The sequence below is a fragment of the Podarcis filfolensis genome (genome assembly GCF_964270895.1).
Source record: "Podarcis filfolensis genome assembly, chromosome: 2".
In the NCBI taxonomy this organism is placed as follows: Eukaryota; Metazoa; Chordata; class Lepidosauria; order Squamata; family Lacertidae; genus Podarcis; species Podarcis filfolensis.
The window spans coordinates 112,995,707-113,020,072 of NC_139605.1; the positions used below are offsets into that span (position 1 = coordinate 112,995,707).

A 24,366-nucleotide genomic window follows, 5' to 3' on the forward strand; every position below is an offset into this window, starting at 1 on the left:
AATAGGTACCACTCCAGCAGGAAGGTAAATGGTGTTTCTGTGCACTGTTCTGGTTCGCTAGAAGCGGCTTAGTCATGCTGGTCAAATGACCTAGAAGGTGTACGCTGGCTCCCTCGGCCAATAAAGCGAGATGAGCGCCGCAACCCCATAGTCGGTCACGACTCGACCTAATGGTCAGGGGTCCCTTTACCTTTACCTAATGCATGTTACAGAGGAAGGGATGGGGGGGAAATTGGCAAGGGTCCATTTCTGATAACACGTAGATCCCCATAATAGAAATAGGGCAGAGAAAAGATGCAGTAGGCCAGACTTTGGATAATTATTATTTCAACAGCTGGGTTTATTTAAGAATAACACATTACAAAAAAAATACAGAATTTCAGATCACTTGGAGAAAAACATAGAAAAAGGGTCACCAAAGAGCCTGGTATAAAAAAAACACAGATAGAGGAGAAAAGGTACAAACTTGTCTAGGAAGAGCACGACTTAAGGAAGTGCAATGAAATTTGTACAAAACTATTGTTTACAGGTACAGAATATATAAAATGTTCCCTATCTGATGGCAAAAATACAAGAGGACATTACTTTATTCTTTAGAATAAAAAAATGGTACATCAAGAGGTATGTGTGGCATGTGAACTTAGTAAGTAGTCCTACATAATTTGCGCCTGAATTCCAACTGCATCTCACCTTTGTTGGCCTCAGCAGGTACAGATACCAAGCACATCTGCTGATGTCCATTTAATATAAGTCAATGATGGCCAAACTTGGCCCTCCAGCTATTTTACAACTCCTATCATCCCTAGCTAACAGGACCAGTGGTCAGAGATGATGGGAACTGTAGTCCCAAAACAGTTAGAGGGCCGAGTTTGGCCATCACAGAATAAGTGGAGCCTCCACTGAAACAACTGGCTGCAGAGAAGTTGCACACAGTGGACTGTGATATTGGCCAGTGGCACTGGAGATGATCTTTGAGTGAACCAGAGAGTTTAGAGTCCCTCTCATACTGAACTAGAAGTTACATCAATCAGCGAGACTCAAAGTGCTTTGGGCTCTGTAAAAGATCTCTCTGCCTGCTGCTAAATCTCAAGCTGCAGCTGGCAGTGCCGCTTACATTTGTTTCAGAGAGGAACTAAACAGATTCTGTATATTATCCTGCACTAGCACATAAAAGCAGGATTTGAAGAGGAAGCATCTCAGTGGAAGTGGTCCTCCACTTGCCATCGTTAATGGCTATCTGGAACAGAAGCAGAAAGTGGAGGGCAGGAGAGGAAAAACGGTCAGGATTTCTATTCAGCAGTAGGAGTTTTAAATGGAAACATAAAAGAGCTTAAAACCCAGACATTTGTTCACTGCTGCACCATTGAGAAAGGTTTATAAATATATATATGGTATCAAAACAGCTTACCAATTATTATTAAAAAAAGCTTTAAACGCCATATTGTACCTAAATTCTACAAAGGGTTTGACGATCAATAACTGTTCCATCCTCTTGCCAGATAAGCATTCTATTCAGCGTGTAGCTGCTTAGTTGGCTTGCAAATCCTATTCTGTATCAAGAATGCAATGTAACAGTCCTTCCTAATGTCAGGATTTCCTTAGATTCTGGTAATAGCTCAATGGGGAGAGATGCTGGCTTTTATAGGGTCTGAGCCCAGGCATTTGGGCACAGGGCCCCAGAAGTGCCTCACAACCCAAAGCTCTACCCTTTCTCTCTGCATCAGATTCCATCCCCACAGCCTGACTTTGTGAGGAGGTCATAGAGGAGGCACCTAAAATGAAGGCTCTCAGTGCAGGATGCCTCAGCCAACACATGACTCATCTTCCCAGGTGGGCAGCTGCTTCTGGATTTTGAGTTGGAAGAGAATTCACTAGAAGAAATAGATTTTAAATGCTAGGAAGATCCTCTGCTCGGGCATCAAAGAAAAGGCATTGTTCATCTTTCATTTGCCATCTCATGCTACGGAACTGAAGAGAAGGTCACAGTCGTGATGGAAAATGTTGTAGCAAGCTGCTTCTCATGTGCTGGTGTCTATCAGAGCTTCCATTCTCAGGCAATTTTATTTCCACCTAATAACCGAGGAACTAAGGGCAATGCAACACGTCATGACTGCTGTGGGGATAGCCATGTTCTCTTCTGCAACTTATAGAAACAAACACACACATATATATACAACCAGGTTTCCCCAGACACATATGTACATGCATGTTGTACTTCCACATGAATTTATTTGCTGCAGAAGAGCACCAGCAGCAATTGTAACCTGTAGCACTGCCCTTACTGAATGCCATGAAAGCCTTTTTTTTCTCCATGCCTTGGTAAATGCAATACAATAGTACAAATGCCCCACACAGTTGAAGCCTGGAAGGTTTCAAGGTGTTTGCAGAAGCTGGCCATTGCGAAAGGACTGAGAGTGTAAAAAGAGGAAAACTCACTGAAGGTGGAAGTCAGTACTCCTCAACATCTCCAAATGTCACTTGTAAAAAAACAGGGTTCCGAGATAGAAAAAGGCAAGTGTGCTTCTGAAATAGTTCCACGGCACACTGCTCCACGAAATAGAATTCATTAATTTTTTTTAATTATTTTTTAAAAAAGAAAACCACACAAAATGTATTGTACACAGTCTTTAAGCTTCAGCAGGAAACCCATGCAGGCCAAGAAGGGCAATAACCTGGTTTGCAGTCTCTGAAGGGTCCTGCATTTCGCATGAAATCACAGCAGCTTGCGATGGAGGATCTCCCAGACCATCCTTTTTCGGAAGTAAGGCATATGTTGCTTTAACAAAAGAAACACAACAACATCAGAAGAAGAAGAAGAAGAGTTTGGATTTGATATCCCGCCTTTCACTCCCCTTCAGGAGTCTCAAAGCGGCTAACAATCTCCTTTCCCTTCCTCCCCCACAACAAACACTCTGTGAGGTGAGTGGGGCTGAGAGACTTCAAAGAAGTGTGACTGGCCCAAGGTCACCCAGCAGCTGCATGTGGAGGAGCGGAGACGCGAACCCAGTTCCCCAGATTACGAGACTACCGCTCTTAACCACTACACCACACTGGCTTGCTTAAAATGACAAGGTCATTTGATATACACTGGCAAACTGAAAGCCTCATACTGAGACAGCTATATTCCAAGTGATCTGTTTTTAAACACAAAACCAGGGCTAGTACCACCAGATCTTAAAATCCATTAAAAAGTTACTTTTCAAGTTTGATCTGGCTATCCTAACCCCACACCCACAATTTTGCTTGTCCCTGAGCAGATACAGGTGACACTTCTTTCAGTTGCTACAAGCACTAATTCTGCAACACAGACCTGGCCTGCTGTTGACAGAATGAGAATTCTGACCTCCAACGGAGGCAATAGATGAAGATAATTCCAACACAGTGCCATCACGCAACAGGTTCTTGTGCCCTACTTTTTAAACATGCTGGTGGTAAGGTAACAAAAAACTGAAAAGTCACCATAAAAGTAGCTGTGGACCTTTAATATAGGTTATAGTCCTGGAATTACTAAAGGGCATAACTTGCTTATCCATATCATAAGGCTCTGAATCCAAATTTAAGGATCTTGCTACGGGGAGCAAAACAGCTGCCCACATGAGCTCCCTATCTTGTGGCACAATTATTACAAGCTATACATTCAGAATGTTATTGAAACCCACAATCTTACAGTTCGACTTGAGTGAGATAAGCAAATATATGGAAAATTATCTACTTGGATTTTCCTTCTTCTGGCCACAGAGCTTTGGTTTTCTTGGTTAAAAATTGGTTTGCTTTGGGCACAATTAAGACTAGAAGACAGCACTGTAATAATATAAGCTAGCATTCTACCAATGCAGTGCCCACTAGCCAGGAGAGCCAACTTACCTGAGTGAAATTGATTGGTTTGTCTTTGGTAATGCAGTCAGCATATTTACAGGCAAACATCCCACAGTCACTTCCATTCATCTGTTGAGGGATCTCCTTTAAAAGACAAACAAACCCAGCCCTCTCTATTTAGAAGACAAAAACCTCATGTTAGCTTTACCAAATAATTATGATATAAACTGCACAAGGTAATGAAAGGTTCAAGAAACCCAAAGAACCCCACCATGCATGAGCGAGTCTTCAGAATTAATGGGAACAAATGAGTCAGTATTTCAGCCAAGATAGCAAGACTGGAATACTTCCATCCTGACAAACAAGGAAAAGGAAAGGAACAGAAATGTGTTACAGGCTCTGCGCATGTACAGAGATCTTTGGATGCTTGTAGTCACTCTGAGTTCCAACAGCTTATACAGGTACGTATGATCAGAGGCACCCATTCCTGCTCCCTTCTCACCCCATGCTCAGGACAATGAGAGAACTGCTGCAACTTGCTCCTCACTTTTTTCTGGCAAAGGAGTCACTCCATACTGTTTCCCTTCCCTGTTCTCCATCACTGGCTGATTTCCCTTCCTTTTTCAACTGAAGGCTAGAGCAGTGAGATCAGGAATGGAAATATTCAGGAGACATAGTCTTGTCTGTCAGAAGTGAGGTGCTATTGAGGAGCGGGGGGGACAGACAGACGACTGGTGGCCGCTTTTTGTCCCAAGTGTGGAGGAAAGAGAGCTGGACATGACCTCTCTTGTGGTTGGTTGGTGCCTGTTAATAGTAGTTGGAAAAGCTGCTGGCACCAGAGACTCCGTGCACATAGAACAGGGGTCTGCAAACTTTTTCAGAAGGGGGCCAGTCCACTGTCCCTCAGAGCTTGTGGGGGGCCGGACTATTGGGGGGACGACGAATTCCTATGCCCCACAAATAACCCAGAGATGCATTTTAAATAAAAGGACACATTCTACTCATGTAAAAACACCAGGCAGGCCCCACAAACAACCCAGAGATGCATTTTAAATAAAAGGACACATTCTACTCATGTAAAAACACCAGGCAGGCCCCACAAATAACCCAGAGATGAATTTTAAATAAAAGGACACATTCTACTCATGTAAAAACACGCTGATTCCCGGACTGTCTGCAGGCCGGATTTAGATTTAGTTTGCCCATAGAACCTCCGATCACAGACAATTGTGTGAGGCACATCATACCTTTCTATCTATGAAACAAATAACACTATTTCATTTTCTCACAGTACACATTAATTTCTTTGACACAGGCATGACTAACCTTTTATGGCCCTAGGGCTAGAATTCAAGGTTAGCTAAGCCTGAGGTACACATGCCACTCACATGGACCCAACCACACTACACACAGCTCTCTCTCTCTCTCTCTCTCTCTCTCTCTCTCTCTCTCACACACACACACACACACACACACACACACAGGCTCTACCCAAACTCATACACAGACCACACACTCTTATATCTCTCTGTATGTATTATATACACTCACCGCTTAACTGCAGTGCTAGGATCAGGCAATTTCTTCATCCCAGCACTGGGCTGAATAAAGAAGCATCTCAGCCCAGCGCTGCAGTGGACAGAAAAGGGGCCCAATTTTGCCAACGGCTTGGCAAGCTGCATCACCAGGCCCACCCTGATCTAACAGTTACACTCAAAAACCTTAAGAGCCAGGCACACCATTAGTTTAGGAAAGTGGAAATAGGATAAGAGCATTTCAGACACTCATGTGGTCGGCTATGTAGGATCCAAATACCTGGCTCCGTTTACTCTGCTGCACCCAGCCATTGGTATCAAATTCCTTCCGCTTTTTGTCCAAGCTTTCCTGCTTTAGGTACTGCCTGCAGAGGATTGAAAAGAAGGAACACTTTTAGCAAGTACACAACCAGCAAAAAAGGATAAAAACCCAATTAAGTAATTAATTATGGGGGGGGGAATTACTTTTAATTTCAGAATTGCTTCTCCTAGCCCAATTCTGGACTTTAATTCACAGGACAGCACTACTTTCCTGGATAGAAAGTCCCCTGAAAAATGAACTCTGCATTGCACTTATCGCTGTACCCAAGTATTTTATTTCATTTCTAATCCTAAGCAATATTTGCACTAACGGTCTGTTTATGAGTGGATCACAAAACACAATGAAGCTCTTGGCAAAGAAAATGTGGCAAGGACATGTATGCAGACATGAGAAGGACTTGCAGACAACCAGTAACCAATGTTATGCAACCAGTCCACAGTATGTACACCCATATTATTTTATTACCTTGAGAAAAGGATGGACAACTTACTATCAGTTTCAGCTAAATTTATATGATAATTTACAACACTCACAAGGTCTGTTCACCTGGTTACATCTTATACATCTTATACATTTCCTACTTTCAAGCGCCTCTGGAGAGTTTCAAACCTTCCCCTTTGAGATAAGAGAAGCTACTAGGGTCTAGCATTTAACATGAGGTCAAGCAGCCCCAGTAGGATAAATACCGCAACAGACCAGGTCCACATTCCCCCAGTGTTAAAAAGAATAAGCTTTCCAATAGTTTGCTATTGGCTACGGTAGTTTTCTGAAACCCTTTTCCTACCACTTCCCCTAAATCCCATAAAGATGATCATCCAATGAAATGACAATGTTCTGGTTATTGAGGTAGGTCAGAAATGGCCTAATAATAGCATCAGTTCTATGTATCTGAGGCCCAAGGCAGTTGTTTTGAGATACTGATATGCAAGTTCACTGCTCTTTAGATAGTCAATTTCAACGGCTGCTCATTCTTCCTGTTAATATATTGTACCTTGTTTCTAAAGCAAAGAGTTCCCAATTACTTTGGATGGGTTTTTCCCCCTTATGCATTCCCCTGTTGGATGAAAGACCTGACTGCAGCCATAACCCCCTCCCCACTGCTTCTTATTTCAGATGTATGTAACTGTCACCCTGGTGTATAAAAACAAACTCAGCTGCTTACACAAAATACACAATAATTTCCTCCTGTCTTATTCGCTCTTCCCTTCTACACAGCCTGATCTCTCACTCATAGTATATTTTCAAGCTCTCATATTATTATGGTTTTTTGCTCAAGAACCATGCAACTAGTCCTGGGTACCCAACAAGACTGGGGGCTTTTTCTTGAGCTGCAGCCCCCATGTTGTATAGCAAGCCACTTCTGAGACGGAGGAGAGTCTCAAAAGCAGTCTGTGATATGGCATAGGAGTCTGTGGTCCAAAGGGGGGGGGGGAGAAATCCACTGGATTCCCACAAATTGTATTGGTTGGCCTACGGTAATTTGAGTGATCCCTTTTTATATTTCTAAATAGGCATGAAAGAGACAGCTCTCTAGGTATAGCAGGAGTATAAGCAATAACATTATTTGGAAATAAAACTGAATACACTTAAATTAAGACTTTGTATTACTTGGTATCGACTTGATATTCTGAAAAATGTCAACTTCCCTGTAAGAAATTTCTCAAGATAGAAAAGCACACAAATGTATCATATTGGGGGGGGGGGGGCGTGCTTTGGGAACCTAGCAAAAGTATCATAGAGTTTTATAAATAATAATTATATAAATTTATAAACTATACAGTGGTACCTCGGGTTAAGTACTTAATTCGTTCTGAAGGTCCATTCTTAACCTGAAACTGTTCTTAACCTGAAGCACCACTTTAGCTAATGGGGCCTTGTGCTGCCGTCATGCAATTTCTGTTCTCATCCCGAAGCAAAGTTCTTAACCCGAGGTACTTTTTCTGGGTTAGCGGAGTCTGTAACCTGAAGCGTATGTAACCCGAGGTACCACTGTATAGGTTTAAATAGTTTCAACAACCTCTTAACTTAGAAGTTGGGATTCCCTCAAGGAATATTTTCTGCTGGACAGCATACAAATATTTTGAAGATGACAAGGACACCAGCCATATGCCAAAGCACTACAGATGGTCTCTGCAAGAGATGTACCTATATCTTGTATACACATCCCTCTGCATCTTCCTTTGCATCTTAGGAGAGAAAATTAAAAAGGACTCACACACCTGCTTCATATTTCACTTCTTGTGCACGTCTGATCTCATTCTGAGCAAACATGGGCTAATCATTTCTGCTTCGCTTTTACATAACGAAGCATAGCTCGATTCTCTACATCGGTAGAAGGCACGGGTGGCATAACTAATTAAGGGCGGAAATGGTATTTACATATGAAGCGGCATGATATCAAATCACACCATTAGTCCACCTATGCTTATATTGTCCATTCTGATCAGCAGCAGTTCTTGGGGGGGGTGTCTTAGGCAGAAAAGCATATTTCCTAGCCTGGCTACCTTAAAGAATTGAGACTCCTTAAATAATTAGGATTAATTCTGTTCCGATTCTTCTGCTGACTAGGATCAGTCCCCCTCTGTATAAATCTGGATCATTTTCTCAGTATAGCCAGATTTTGAAAAATGGGATATATACTTTTTTTTTTAAGCCACAGGAGATTTATGGCATCCCATAAATCTCTCCCTTTTCTAAAAAGGGGCAAGCAAATCATTCAAAACTCACCAAAAATCAGGAAGCTCTAAAGATTGAAAGCATGAAAGGGTCACTAACCATGAATAGGACCTCGGTCCCCTCTTCCCGGTGTGATCCTCCCACTGCATTCAACCAATTAAAGCCTCCTGAAAGGAAATAGAAAGGGAAAAGCAATTACAGGAAGGGCGACAATCAGCTGGACGCCGAGTCCCTGTCCCATTGCCCTACCTGTGCCGCTAGCCATCATCTGGTCAAATTTGCATCATCTGGTCAAATCTGGGATCTAATTTGGCTTTCCCGTATAATCAAGGGAACCCTCTGGGCTTTTATATCACTCTTCACCATTAGCAGATTTCCTTTGGAGAAGGTCTGCCAACATGAATGGCAAAAGAGCCACTTATAGACACTGTCTGCCTCTTTAAAATCTTATCCATTGGGGGGTGGGGCAGAAAACAGGTTGAGGAATAGGATTTTCTCAACAGCTGCTCGGAGGCTCTTGGATGAGCACCTAGTGTGGGTTTTACAGACAAAATCACAAATGCACGATTGCCAGACAGGCACCTGAGGGGCTGGACTGTATGGAGTCACAGATTTAATCCTCAATTCATCTACATTACCCATAATACCAACCTAAAGAACCTGCTTACTATTTGAAGAACAGTTGTTTACTTGATAAGCTTTTGGAATTTAAATCATGGTTTTAACTTATTTTTTAATCTGGATTTTTTCCTTTTTGTCTAAATGTTGTGCAACAAAATCAGACGAATCCAAGGAGCTTTAAATGACTCCATTTGTATTAGCTACTGTAGTCAAATACAGTATTTTCAAGGGTGGCTCCTCCATCTTTGGAATGCTCTCGCCAGGGAGGCTCCATCAGGACTTCGGCTTTTAATTATCTATGGCCTTTTTGCATGGATGGCATGCTTTAATCTAGTTTTTTTATTAAAAAAAGGAAATTTTTAAAATATTTGTTTTCTTTTATGCTGGTTTTAATGTGTTTGCTTGCTTTTTTGCTTAAAATATTTTAAGTTGCTTTGAGTTGCTGTGGCCAAAAAGCAACTAATAAATTAAATAAATGAATAAATAAAATGCTGCTCAGGGAACCAATCTTAACATTTAATTTTAAGTTGTAAAATTAATGAGTGTTAAAATGTCTTGGGTAATGCAAAATAGAATTGCAGTGATAAACAATTGGATAAGAGAAAAAGGATTAAATAATGTGAGTTATAAGTAATTGAAATTAGGGGTTGCTGAAAAAGTTTAAAACAGGGATGCAGAAAAGGGAGGTATGGGGAAGTCGTTGAAAGAAGGCTTAAGAAAAAGAGGTTAAGAAATTATACGTGTTTATATGTTTGTTCGTTTATGTATTGTTTTGTATTGTCTTTTAATATGTGTTGAAAAATTAATAAAAATTTATATAAAAAAAGGATTTAATTTTATCCACCCAAAGGTCTTGCATCCTCTCTTCATCTTTGGCTGGGGAAAACGTAAATATATTTAAAGATATTGGGACACTCACAACAATATCTTGCAAGCTTCAGTGTTGGTTCCTCCCATTGAATCGAAGTAGGTGATGCTTTTTTTCCTGAAGTCAATAACCTAAATAATACAGAACATCGCATTAATCCACTGACACACTCACAACTTTCTAGAAAGCATTCAGAAAACACCCAGCCTTGCTTTCTATAGAAAAAAAGAATCTGAAAAGATGAAGCCCTTCACCAAAGATATATAGACTTCTCTTTAGTTTAGGACTAAGGTTGGGCGATAACTGGGTTTCTATATTGCGATATATCGCCAGCTAAACACCGCGATATATCAATCTATCACGATATCCAAAATAAGGAAGGAATTACGCAGAAGCGAACAGGACACTGTCCTGGCAACTGCTACTGCTTAAGGGTCTAAAACTGATAAATGATGATACTATCAATCACCTCATGGTCATCTTCAGCAGTAGGCAAGCCAAAATGCATCCCAACAGGACTTTTGGATTTGGGCTAGGCTACCAAATGGCAGTATTCAGGACAATCCAGTGATGAGACATGGTGATTACAAATAATCTGGGACTGCCAGCAGGACTGCTAGGAGGCAGAAGTAGAAGGGGCAGAAACAGCCTGCCATGACTGTGGTACATGTCGGCAGTAGTGGCCACAATCCGCAAGGCCTGGCAATGGTGGCACAATCAGTGGTGGTCTAAGAGTCTTCGTGGCAGCGATGGGAGGGGGCAGCAGTAGCAGCAAGGCATGGCGGCAGCGGAACAAGAAGTGGCAGCCTGCGAGGCCTCATGGCTCTTTTCTCCATTTTCTCAGTGGAATTAGCCAACCGCCCATTGCGCCTCAGTTGTCGAAAGTTTCGGAAGTTGAAGTCTTCTGGAATGGATTCCCATATTTTTCGCTCTATAGGACGCACCGGACCATAGGAGGGGGAGAACAGGGAGAAAAATTCTCCCCCGCTCTGCGCAGCGCCCCTTCACGCAGAGCCCCTTCCATTTCTCCTCCCGCTTGGCTGAAGGGGCGCTACGCAGAGAGGGGAAACTGTGCAGCACCTCTCCAGCGAAGCGAAGCCTGGAGAGCAAGAGGGATCGGTGTGCACCGACCCCTCTCGCTCTCCAGGCTTCAGACGGCTATCCGCAAGCCTTCGGAGCGCAGCGGGAACTCCTGCTGCGCTCCGAAGGCTTGCGGATAGCTGTCTGAAGCCCCCGGAGCACAGGGAACTCCCACTGCGCTCCGAAGGCTTGCGGATAGCCGCCTTCAGGCGGCTTCAGCAAAAGCAACGCGAAGCCTCCGGAGCGCGGGGGGAGCTCTCCCTCTGCGCTTCGGAGGCTTTGCGTTGCTATTCTGAAGCCAAGGAGCCTGCATTCGCTCCACAGGACGCACACACATTTCCCCTTCATTTTTGGAGGGGGAAAACTGCGTCCTATAGAGCAAAAAATACGGTACGTTCGACAACCGAGGTACCACTGTATTGCCAGCTCAAATATTACGAAACAATTATCACAATGTGAACTTCAAACTAGTTTTGGACGATATTATCTCCCATCCCTGTTTAGGAGTTAATATCTTGCTCAGACACACAAAGATATGACTACATTTGTGTAGCTGAGCAAAACTGATGATATCTGCGCCAACATGATAGTCCTGTGGCAGTTTTCAATATATCCATAAGCCTGTAGATCTTTATAGCCACTGAGCTTACCTATGAAAATGTTAGCTCACAAGTACGTTACAAAAGAGGAGCCATTGTGAAGCCGTTCGGAGCACATTCCAGAGAAGCAGAAGCGAGAACGAGAGCTTGGAACAAATAAACGAAACCTTAAATATACTCACTGCTAGGCACCAGTGGACACCAAGGTGAATAGGCACCAGCAGGATGTCAACAGAAAATACATCCACTTTTTTAGTCCAGCGCTTCACAGCTTGGTACCCAGCAGTTTTTAACTTGGTGAAGAAAAATGTGTTGAATGCATGAACCGTTGGAAAGCCCCTCTGTTTACTTCTTTCCATTAGCATATTCATGTAGAAGTTAATTATCTGAGAGGGAGAGGAATACATGTTAGGAAACAACAGAATTTTTCAAAATAGCATTTTTGCATTCAAGAGGAAAAAAAATATTCATTTAGCAAATGGTGAAAGATAGCAAGCTATGAACCCTGAAGATATCTGCATATTTTTTTTGAGGGGGGATTCTTCATTAGGTTAAAGATGGCAAGTACTTCAAAACCCTTTCAATCCTCTAAAATATTGTGCCTATATAGTAGTCTGCACAGTGTATTTGATTTTGCAAGGTAAGTTACAAAGGATTTCTAAACCTATTATTTGCTGCTGAAGGTGCAAAATGGAGGAGGTGGGAGGGATTTGCAAGCGGGGGGGGGGGTGATGAGCAGGAGTCCTTCCCCAGCACCCCTCTTTCTTTGTGCCCTCCTTTCCCATTTGCCCAGGTTCTCAGAGGAAAGAGGGATCATGGGAGGTGACAGCAACTGGGTGTCTAGTAAAGGACGAATATGTAATCCATGCGCACGAGGCTATGCCAGGCAGTACCCTGTGAGGCTGACCTCAAACTGCTGCAAGGCTGATTGATTTGTCTTTTTCAAAAAAAATCTGTCTCATTTTATGAATGCAGATTGTGGCCTTCTATACCATGGTCTAACTCACGTTTCAAGACCAGGATATTATGGGCCATGATCTTGATGTGAGTTGGAGCTGTCATTCCAAGACCAGCTGATCTGCCAAAAATGGATCATTATGAGGACTGATAATTATACTGTCCCCAAGTTCCAAAGCAGTTTGCCTGTGAATTACCAAATGTGAGGAAGGAAAGTAGGAGAAGGCTATTTTGCCCTCATGTCCTCTTCCCTGGCTGCGTGCAGGCTTCCAGTCGGCTACTTTATGAAACATGATGCTGAACTAGACAGTGATTTGGTCTGATCTAGAAAGGCTCTTCTTGGTTTATTTGGAGATTTTAAACAAGTACCAAACAACTGTAGGGTACAAAAAAGTGAAGATCAGGTTACCTCATCATTGAGCCAATTGAGGTGGTTAAGAGTCTGAATATCTTTCCTAGTTATTGTCAACCGGAAGGCTTCGCTCAGCACCTCATCCTGGTTCCCACTTCGTAGTACACTCTTTATTTCCCTCTCCATTTCCTAGAGAAAACAAAGAGAGATGCATACAGCAAGTAGTTTTGGCTTTTCCAGCTGAAAAGCTTTGCCTGAGATAATTAGTTAAATTTGTCTCATTGCACAGAAAGGGGAATAATAATAATAATAATATTTATTTATACCCCGCCCTCCCTGGCCAGAGCCGGGCTCAGAGCGGCTAACACCAGTAAAATTACAATAAAAACATAATGGGGGGGGGGGGACAATTTAAAATACAGGTTAAAATGCAATTTAAAATGCAGCCTCATTTTAAAAGAAGTCAATGGATCAAAACCGTAAGGGAAGGGAAAACGTAAGCGTCAGACTGAGTCCAAACCAAAGGCCAGGTGGAACAGCTCTGTCTTGCAGGCCCTGCAGAAAGATGTCAAGTCCCGCAGGGCCCTAGTCTCTTGTGACAGAGCATTCCACCAAGTCGGGGCGAGTACTGAAAAGGCCCTGGCCCTAGTTGAGACCAATCTAACCACCTTGCGCCTTGGGACCTCCAAAGTGTTGTCATTTATGGACCTTCAGGTCCTCCGTGGGGGATACCAGGAGAGGCGGTCCCGTAGATACGAGGGTCGTAGGCCATGAAGGGCTTTAAAGGTCAAAACCAGCACCTTAAACCTGACCCTGTACTCCACCGGGAGCCAGTGGAGTTGGTAAAGCACCGGATGAATGTGATCCCGTGGCAAGGACCCCGTAAGAGCCTGGAATCATGGTCTTAATAGCTGAACAGTGCTAGGTTTATGGATGGCCCCGCTAGGAGGAGCCTGCACAAACAATTCTCCAAAACCACTGTACATAAACCAGCATGTATGTGGGCAGGCTACGCTAGAACACTTCTCCCCATAGTTGGTTTTCTATGTGCAGAGATGTTCTGTTCTGTTTTTTAATAGAGCACAGCATTCATGCAATCTCCACAAACTAGAATCTCAAATAGTACAATTGAGGAGCAGCTTTATCATATAATCACAGCTGTTCCTGTAGATTATCCTCCAAAGCTGGTCAAGCTTTTTAACATTGACATTAAAAAGTTTACCTCTGTAATTTCAGGGAACTCTTCCTCCCCATCAGTGGCCTTTTTTTCTTCTGGCACAATTGTGACAGGAATCTCCTTCTCAAGAGGTACTCGCAAATGTAAGTTGACAGAATCAGGTACCAAAAACTCCTGTTTCTGCAGCCTCTGAAAGACACATCCCTAAGATAGCAGCATCTCACTTTGCAACTTCAGTGTCTATCTTATAATTGCACGTATGATTCAGCCATGCAATTTTAATTTAGAATCCAACTTCACCGGTGGAAAATATTATGGAGAAAAACTTTGTTTGACTTTAATAGGGTTCTGAACATGTCTTGGTCCATAACTTGCTTATCAATTTGCAATTCAAAGCAAGACAGACAGGTCATAAAAGTTGGGTGGGGGAGAAACAGCCATCTTTACTTACAGCCTTTTAGGTGTTTCAGCGATTATTATCACTAGAAACAACAGGCATGTAACTGGAGAAACCAGGCAGCCTTCCCAACTGTGATATGTGTTAAAAAAAACCTTAATCCATTTATGGGCAGGCACCAAGTTTTGTTTTTTATTGTTCTTTGTAATATTTAGTATGAAGAGCATTTGTAAGTCTGATGGAACATTCAATAAACCAAGATTGTTTATTAAAACACAGACAAAATGCATTTGAATATCTTACCTGCTTCTGCAATTGCAAGGCCAAAGCTTTTTGCTCTTCTATCTGTCGCCATCTCTCACGGGCTCGGGAATCATATACGCTGGTTCTAGAAACATTTTTTGTATGCAGCAGTTTCAGAATTCAGCATTAGCAGCAATGGACGTATGCATCATTGCCACTTTCAAATGTAATCAATCTGACCATTTGTTTAGGCTCCTGATCAATTTTTATGGCAGGGCCACTTTGAGGTGAAGGTTGGAGAGGGCTGGGTCAGACTGACTCCAACTGCCAAACTGGGATGCCGGTAAGTCCCTGTTGGCATAGCCACGCCAGCCCCTTCCTGCACCTTTGTATGAAGAGAGAACTGAGCTGTGTTTGCCAAGGAGAAAAAATTGGCCTTGGGTATCATTATTGCCAGCATCTGGTTTAAATGTAAAAACTCATCTTTACCCCTTATGAAGATATGTACATTTTAATTACGCAACCAGATTACACAGAAGGCCCCTTGCTGCTTTATTCTCTCTCTCTTTGAGGACAGCTTTGGTAAGAAACGGATTACCAAGATGAACAGGTAGAATGTGAAATGAAAATTATTCTTGTCTCAAGTGAAGTTAGGTTACTACTCCCAACATCAACAGCATTTACCCCCAGCGAATATAAATTAAAAAAAAAAATCAAAATTATGCTTTATGTATGTTTAATTTTAGTTTGCATTAAGTTTTGTTGTTTCTCTTTGCTTTTGGTTCACATGTTCCACTGTTCTTGTTTTAATTAAATAAAAATATTTTAAAATATTACAGCTGAACATTGGGGATTTACATTCTACCAGACTTTTCCCAAAACTAAATTTCCTTGCCGCTAGCAACGGTCAATTAATCAATGCACCCTGGCATTCTCTATGAATCCAGGCCTGCAAGCTATTCTTGGGGTAGTCCTGGCTACTCCCCAGAGCTATGCTGATGTTTAGAAGGGGGTTAGAAAAGCAGCTTCTCTCTTGCATTCAACAATAATAAAACCATTTCCAAACTGACTGACAAGAAGCATGGGGGAGAAAGCTACAGTCATACCTTGAGTTACAGATGCTTCGGGTTGCGTGATTTCGGGTTGTGCACCGAGCCGAAACCGGAAGTACTGGAATGGGTTACTTCTGGGTTTCGGCGCTTTGCGCATGTGTAGAAGCGCCGAATCGCAACCCGTGTGTGTGCAGACACGGCGCTGCGGGTTGCGGACGCTGTGGGTTGCAAACATGCTTCCCGCACGGATCACGTTCGCAACCTGAGCATCCACAGTATTAGGTAAGTATTTCATTAGCAAAAAATGGGGGGAGGGGGAATCCAAAATTTTGACAGCTGTTTCCTATAGGAGTTCAGGGGTATCCACCTGACAATCTCCACATGCTTTTTGACAGCAGCTTCCATCAGCCCCAGCCAGCATGACTAATGGTCAGGGCTGATAAGAGTCGTAGTTCAACAACATTTGATTGTCCTTGCTACAGCTCATGGCTGCTTTGATCCATGTTGGGAAGGCAGCAACAACAGCCTGGAACTTGTGTGCTTAAAGAGAAGGCAAACTCTTGGAGATATTGGATATGACGACTATATGAAACAAACGCAATCATTAATATTAAAAATACGAAATGACTTACAATTCTTTGATCCACAATTCAGCCTCAAAGAAAGGTGTGCTGAAAGAAAAAGAATACAACAAGGTGAGAATGCTTATTCTGTGAGGAAATAGCTGAGAAGAATAGAGGGGCTATTTGTTACAAAAGTGCCAGGTGCCCTGCCTTCTTTATCCAGGAGTCCTGCCTTTTGATATCAAGTTTATACAGCTTGAAATAATTTTTATGACTTTTCTTACATATAAAAAGTTAGTTTTAGAGCACTGTGTGACATATGAACATGCCCCAAATAGTAGAAAGAACATATATTCTCATGCCTCCATTTCTATGGGGTGGCAAGAGTGAATATTTTACCCCATCCTTAATCCTAAACCCAATATCGTAGTTTCAATGTCTCAGTCTACTGACAACGCTCTATTTAAGTAAGTTTTGTGACTGGCAGAATCCGTGACCAAGGGAAAGAGACGGTGGAAGAAGATTGGAAGAAATTTAAAATTTATCTTAAGAACTGTTGTAAAATTAATGAGTGTTAAAATGTTATGGGTAATGTAAAACAGAATTGCAGTGACAAATAATTGGGTAAGAGAAAAAGGATTAAAGAAAGTGAATTATAAGTAATTGAAATTAGGAGTTGCTGGGAAAATTTAAAACAGGGATGCAGAAAAGGGAGGCATGGGGAAGTCGTTGAAACAAGGTTTAAGAAAAAGAGGATACGAAATTATACGTGTTTGTATGTTTGTTTGTTTGTGTACTGTTAGTTGTGTTGTGTTTTGATATATGTTGGAAAATCAATAAAAATTTATATATATAAAAAAAAAATATTTAAGTAAGTTTTGTGTTTAGGGTCTTCAGGAGAATCTAGGCATCTTGGATTCCATGGTGCCTCTTTGGAAAGGAACCTATATTACAGCATTGTTCTTAACTGTGACACAGGTGTAGACACATATGTTGTTGTTCATACATATACCTTTCCTACAAACATAATAAAAATGTGCTCCTATTGCTCAAGGAAGGGAGCAGTCACACAGGGTTGTCAAGACATGCACATGTGGGCACCATGACAAGTCCTGTTCCCACAACATCATTTGCATCCCTTATTCCGATTGATGGGTTAGTGGGCAGAAGACATGGGCCTCACGATACCCTAAAATAAACTTTTTCAAAAAAAAAAAAATTACGTAAAATTTATATCAAAAAGCAGGTCTTCAGGATAAAAGAGGGTGGGACGTCCATTAATTTTAACCTGACAAATAGTAGTCCCCGTTCTTCTGAGGTGGTTATTTTAGCTGAAATTCCACCAAACAGTAGTGCCATCCTCGGAAGAAAAGTGACAAAAAAGATTGGTGGTTGCTCAGTCCAGCTGTACAGGCTGCAATCAAATGAAGAGAAATTTCAACTTAAAGGGACACTGAGGAGCCCCAAGGGGTGAGAAGGTTGGAAAGGACCATGAGGCTTGCCTAATAAAGTGCAGACAGGGATGCAGTGCTGGGGATCTCTCACAAGATGGCACTGCAAACAGGCTACAGAAGAAGCCAGTAGCAGCAATGACAGAAAGCTCTCTCCTTCTCACAAACATACTCACTCCCAGTACGTTTCCGGGTGCAATTCACAGTGTTGGTGCTGACCTTTAAAGCCCTAAACGGCCTCGGTCCAGTATACCTGAAGGAGCTTCTCCACCTCCATCGTTCTGCCTGAGGTCCAGCGCCGAGGGCCTTCTGGTGGTTCCCTCACTGCGAGAAGCCAAGTTACAGGGAAACAGGCAGAGGGCCTTCTCGGTAGTGGCACCTGCCCTGTGGAACGCCCTCACACCAGATGTCAAAGAGAAAAATAACTACCAAACCTTTGGAAGACATCTGAAGGCAGCCCTGTTTAGGGAAGCTTTTAATGTTTAATAGGTTATTGTATTTTAGTGTTTTGTTGGAAGCTGCCCAGAGTGGCTGGGGAAACCCAGCCAGATGGGCGGGGTATAAATAATAAATTATTATTATTATTATTATTATTATTATTATTATTATTATTACTATTGTTGTTGTTGTTGTTGTTGTTATTACTATTACTATTATTAATTATTATTATTATTTATTTTTTTATTATTATTACTCTCTAACTCTGTGGGAGTAAGTCTACTTGTTCACCCATGAACTCCCTGCCCATTAACATACATTTGGCACATACTGCCACCTACAGAGCATATTATATAGAATTTCTGTGCTCTGCTTTTGTATTGTTTTATGATGTGTTTTACTACTACATTATCGTCCATGGCTTTAGATACGCTTTGGTCTAAACCACTGAGCCTAGGGCTTGCCGATCAGAAGCTCGGCAGTTCGAATCCCCAGCTCTTGCCAACCTAGCAGTTTGAATGCACGTCAAAGTGCAAGTAGGTAAATAGCTACCACTCCGGCGGGAAGGTAAACAGTGTTTCCATGCACTGCTCTGGTTTTGCCAGAAGCGGCTTAGTCATGCTGGCCACATGACCTGGAAAAACTGTCTGCGGACAAACGTCGGCTCCCTCGGCCAGTAAAGCAAGATGAAGGCCACAACCCCAGAGTCGTTCGCGACTGGACTTAACTGTCAGGGGTCCTTTACCTTTACCTTACTACTACAGTATTGTCCTTGGCTGTACATACTTCTTTAATACAAAGTGGTAGCATTTAAAATGTTATATACACACAGTATCTGCATCTATAAATACCCTGATCCCTGCAATTTCCTGCCTCCTAACTTTCACAGCCTGGAAGCAGAAACGAAATGTGATTGTGAAGTTACAGGTTGAAAAGCAAACTAACAAAAAAAAAAACCTTACGAAAATCATAGTTGCAGATCAGAAAAAGTGGTCAAGATGCTTTGCTGGACTGAAACTCAAAATTTCTGCCCAAAAAGGGCCATGATTTAGCTGTGGACTGATCAGAATCTTCACTGAGTAGCCAAGCTACTACTACAAGATGTCATTTGAGCAATCTAATAACAGAGTTAAAACCCACTGGCAAAATAAATTTAGATAAGACAAAACACATAGAAAGCTAAACCGACAGGCACAAATCCAGAACGGACAAAAGTAATGTAACAGTCGCATTGGGCAATAAATGTGTTGAGTGGAATTCAACCTCACCCTATGATGAACATTCCCTCTGTACAAGCATTTTAGCTTGCCAGGCAAAAAATCCTACGTCTTCTCCATCATTGCCTTTCATGGGTTTGCCCGGAACACACACCCCCCCCCGCCCCCGGCACATGTCATGGGGGTGCAGGAAGGAGAGAGGGAAGTCCTGCTGTGCAAGTGGAAGTCCTTGCACAGGGCTTCCACTAACGGAGCTTGCTAAGGTGAATGTAACTAACTTGTCCTATCAATTTCAATAGGACTTGAACACAACTTTCTCTGTTAGAACCTTTATCCCTCTATTTTGCATCAAGGGGAGCTCTCAGCTGTGGTCCGCACAAGGAAGACACTTACCTTGGTGCTGGAGATTTGAAGTCTTGGCCATTGAGCATTATGACAGAGTCAGATCCTAAATGAAGAACAAGCAATACTAGATATTAATCTTTATGAATGCACCTCTTTAAAACAAAACCATACCATCCAGATCCTCCCATTTTGTTTTGTGGGTTCCAGTTTAGCTATCAGTTTATTACATGATTGTAGATTACCAATAATAATAATAATAACAATAATAATAATTGCCTCACGGCCTAGGACCCTCGTACCTACGGGACCGCCTTTCCCGGTATGCCCCACGGAGAGCCTCAAGGTCCATAAATAGCAACACCCTAGTGGTCCAGGGCCCTAAGGAAGTTAGATTAGCTTCAACCAGAGCCAGGGCCTTTTCAACACTGGCTCCGGCCTGGTGGAACGCTCTGCCTCATGAGACCAGGGCCCTGCAGGATCTGATTTCTTTCCGCAGGGCCTGTAAGACAGAGTTGTTCCGCCTAGCCTTTGGCTTGAGCCAATTTGATTCCCTCCCCCTCTTTCTTTTTCCTTTCTCCTCCTGTGATGAGGCTGCATTTTAATATTTTAATGTTTCAATATTTTAATGTTGTAGTTTAATCTTGTTTTTAAGTTGTATTCATTCAACTTGTTTTTATGATTGCTTGTTAGCCGTCCTGAGCCCAGCCTTGGCTGGGGAGGGCGGGGTATAAATAAAAATTATTATTATTATTACTAGTTGCAATCCTGAGTGCAGGCCATCTGAATGTGGAAATTACTTCCACGTAAACGAGATTGGGAATGGATTGCAAGGAAACATATAGGCCATCTTACAAATATGTTACAACAATCTGCTAATGATCTTCAGAAAGTAAAAACTAAGAAGGGCTGAGCAGGAGGAAGAAGAGTCTAATTCTTATCTATTGTTTTCACCTTCAGCATGCACATCCAGTGCCGACACACTATTTTGCCGAGCTGCTGTATTGGTGTCCTTGGCCTCAAAGGTAACACGTGAAGGGAAATTATGGACTGGATGTGGCAGTGGTTTGTGAGAGTGTTGCTCCTGAGTCCTGAGAACACCAGGTGATTGGTTGCCTGCGGTGGGGCAATAAGCTTCAAAAGGTTTCCTACTCTGGTTTTCAGCTTCCTTCACAAGGTTTTTATTGGAAACTGTGCATCTGGGTCTGAAAACAAACAAACAAAAAAGATCAGGGCTTCTACCAACAAACTGAAAACATGAGGTAGATAATGAGCTAGCAGCGTATTTCAGAGACTCACAGGTTGAGAGACAACAACGAAGAGGACTTTGAGACTGAGCATTTCTTCCCTGTAACCATTTGAATCAGCTGCCTGTAAATCTCTTTTTCTTCCTCTCGAACTGTCTGTGGAGAAATAAACACACATATTTCAACCAGCCAAATAGTTCAATCCTGGCTCTGCAGAGACATGCAACATCCTGTAGTATAGAAAGGGTCCACATATTTATCTACTTGGCACCAAAGGTTTTCACTTTTTTAAAAAAAACCAACAAAAAAACCTAACGGTTTAAGCCTCTGCGACAAAGACACACATCATGAGAGGCAAAATTCCTTTTATGTATTATTTAATACACTGCTTAATTCCAAAATTCACAAACCCCAATACGCAAGATGAAACCAAAGATCAGGGTCAGATGCTCTAAAGATTTCAAAGAAAAGGGTCGTAGAGAAGAATAAAATGCCTCTTCCCAGCACTGCAAGACTGCGAACAGCAAAACATGATAGTGTATGATTTGGCTTATTTGTTTGGACACACCTACTAATTGGTCTAAGGGCACGTCTTCACATCTGTAGATTTATCTTTCTTCCCTACTCATGTTCTCTTCCCCTCTTTCTTTATCTATCTATTCCTTCCTTTCCAATGACTCCTTTCCCAAGTACTTCCCTTAGTCTACTCAACCCCTGATTTTTCTACTCCTCTTAGTCTGGGCCCATATCTCCCCCACAACCCAAGATCAGAGAGATCAGTCAAACGTAGTCAAAGACGTGCGCATGTCTAGCAAACCCTTCTGTGGTAACAGGGAAATTAAGCCAAACACTATGAGAGATGTCACCCCCAGCACAAAACAATTGGAGGGGAGGGATAAATCTGTAAAACCCACGAGAAGTCAAAGCATAGGGCTCCGCACACACAGGAAACTTTATTCTCTCTCCTTTTTCCCTTCACCTACCTCTTCTGCGGTGCTGATAGATCTCCTTTGGGATTTCTTGGGACTTAGTAAGCTCCGACGACATGGAGCACTCCATGATGGACTAGTAACAGACTTAATTGGAAAGGATTTTTCAAATGCAGAAATATGGCAATGGTGATTCGATTTCCCTGCAAAGGAATTTGATGTCGCACTGCAGAAAAAGTTCAAGGTATTCGATTAGTAAGCCAGTACTATAAAGCTATTCAGATTTTTGTTTTCCATGCTGCATAAACCCAAGCAGAAAGCCACAGCAACCCTGCCTCATACTTTGGAAAAGTTAAAAGGTAGCACTGCTTTCCTCCTCCTCTCGAAGAGAATAACTTCAGGCTCACTGTGACAAACCATCTTCTTCCAGCAGATGGGGAATATTCTGGAGCAGGCTTTCATTATCATTAAGAATTCCCACCCCACAGTTTTCTGCTTACAATACGAAAATCAAAATATATAAACTCCATACACTACCCCCCCAATGCACTGCTAAATTTTATGAATACAGAACAAAATCTAGTGAAACCAAATGTACCTTTGACTTTTGCGTGCATCAAAATATACGCTGCGGTTTGCTCTAGGCTTCTGTAAAACAGGACCCAGAGTAGAATCACAATTCCTCCACTGCCCATTAGCACTTGTTCCAAATGGTCTTTGCACTCCTGCTGCCTGATACCTCTCAGGGGATGGAGGTCCTGTGAGAAAGAAGCATTGAACAATAAATGAAAAGCCAACCGATTCACTCCCAAGTTATCCCTTACAAACAACCTAATTGTATCAAGCATGACAGGGCTTCAGAGGAGTCCCATGAATGTACTTGCATCTCCCTAGATAGTATCAAGGAACTAAAAAGGCTATAGAAGTTTCAAATGAGATTCCACCGGTAAAACTGCAACAAGCCTGCCTCACTATTTAGCAAGCTAGTTGCTCAGGTTGTGAACCGCAGCCTGTTCTTTTAAGAGTACCAGCTTGATTTTCGGCAACATAATCCCAATTAACAGGTACTCAAGAGGAGATCACTGGTTAACCCAGGTCTGGTCACCTAGCAGCCCATATTCCAGACTGTACTGAACTATAAGCAAAAATGTAGTAAAAGGTCTTCCCAGGTTTACTCATACATTTCAAAAACAAAAGCATTTCACAGTTTAATATTACGCAGAAAAATCAAAGTGAGAGAAAATGCATCATGTTTGTAGTGTGTTATGCATACACGTAAAGTACAGCAACACACATGTACTCGGTAACTGTTAACTCTTTATTGCTGGTAACATCAACTTTTATCACGGAGCCCAAGTTTAGTCTGCGTTGCAAAATGAACATGGCCTCTGGACCACAGTCTGCTCTGGATAAGACTGGGCCCCAAGAATACAGAACAGGGTCCTATAATTTAACATGCTCACTGCAAGACACTAAACTAAATCAAGAAGCATCCAGCGAATAGAAGGGAACTTGGACAGCTTTAAAGTGAGAAGTGAGGTTACAGGGAACCAGACAGAGGGCCTTCTCAGTAGTGGCGCCCGCCCTGTGGAACGCCCTCCCATCAGACGTCCAGGAAATAAACTATCTGACTTTTAGAAGACATCTGAAGGCAGCCCTGTTTAGGGACGTTTTTAATGTTTGATGCTTTATTATGCTTTTAATTTTGTTGCGAGCCACCCAGAGTGGCTGGGGAAACCCAGCCAGATGGGCAGGGTAGAAATTAATAATAATAATAATAATAATAATAATAATAATAATAATAATAATAATGATGATGATGATGATGATGGAGGTGTTAGCCAAATTAATGAAGGCTAAGCTGATCGCCGAAGAATTGATGCTTTTGAATTCTGGTGCTGGAGGAGACTCTTGAGAGTCCCATGGACTGCAAGAAGATCAAACGTATCCATTCTTAAGGAAATCAGCCCTGAGTGCTCACTAGAAGGACAGATCCTGAAGCTGAGGCTCCAATACTTTGGCCACCTCATGAGAAGAGAAGACTCCCTGGAAAAGACCCTGATGTTGGGAAAGATGGAGGGCACAAGGAGAAGGGGACGACAGAGGATGAGATGGTTGGATGGTGTTCTTGAAGCTACCAGCATGAGTTTGATCAAACTGCGGGAGGCAGTGGAGGACAGAAGTGCCTGGCGTGCTCTGGTCCATGGGGTCACGAAGAGTCGGACACGACTAAACGACTAAACAACAACAAGCTTTAAGTAGCTGCTCATTATGATGGTTGTGTATCAAAGGCTGTATGAATATCAGTTACTGTGGCACATCCCTAGGGGGGGGAGAGCTGCTGTACTAATGTCTGGCTTGTAGGCTACCCTTGGGCATATAGTTGGCCATTGTGAATCGGATTCAGTGAAACAGAAAACCCCCAGTATAGTATGTGGAGGGAGGTCTTCCGTTTGGCAGGCAGAAATGCTTGCACTGACAGAG

General features: G+C 42.4%; 1 protein-coding gene across 6 annotated transcripts in view; it reads right to left on the minus strand.

Annotated features, from left to right (window-relative positions):
* Positions 1-310: 310 nt before the first annotated feature.
* SENP1 (SUMO specific peptidase 1) overlaps positions 311-24,366 on the minus strand; it is a 30,650-nt gene continuing 6,594 nt past the window's right edge. The window contains exons 6-21 of one of the 6 annotated variants that reach the window (XR_014544583.1): positions 22,481-22,640; positions 21,937-22,108; positions 21,006-21,109; positions 20,661-20,911; positions 19,758-19,812; positions 16,328-16,366; positions 14,704-14,788; positions 14,049-14,192; positions 12,884-13,015; positions 11,700-11,903; positions 9,890-9,969; positions 8,449-8,516; positions 5,632-5,716; positions 3,865-3,960; positions 881-2,776; positions 311-779 (exon numbers count right to left, since the gene is read on the minus strand). Coding sequence is in view for 1 of the 6 variants with exons in the window: in XM_083599256.1 (XP_083455382.1) it covers positions 2,714-2,776; positions 3,865-3,960; positions 5,632-5,716; positions 9,890-9,969; positions 11,700-11,903; positions 12,884-13,015; positions 14,049-14,192; positions 14,704-14,788; positions 16,328-16,366; positions 19,758-19,812; positions 20,661-20,911; positions 21,006-21,109; positions 21,937-22,108; positions 22,481-22,640 (1,670 nt within the window). In the remaining 5 variants the exon portion in view is untranslated. Of the gene's footprint in view, positions 2,777-3,864; positions 4,814-4,952; positions 5,717-8,448; positions 8,517-9,889; positions 9,970-11,699; positions 11,904-12,883; positions 13,016-14,048; positions 14,193-14,703; positions 14,789-16,327; positions 16,367-19,757; positions 19,813-20,660; positions 20,912-21,005; positions 21,110-21,936; positions 22,109-22,480; positions 22,641-24,366 lie in introns of all 6 variants that reach the window. The other 5 variants (XR_014544581.1, XR_014544584.1, XR_014544585.1 and 2 more) reach the window with 5 other exon arrangements.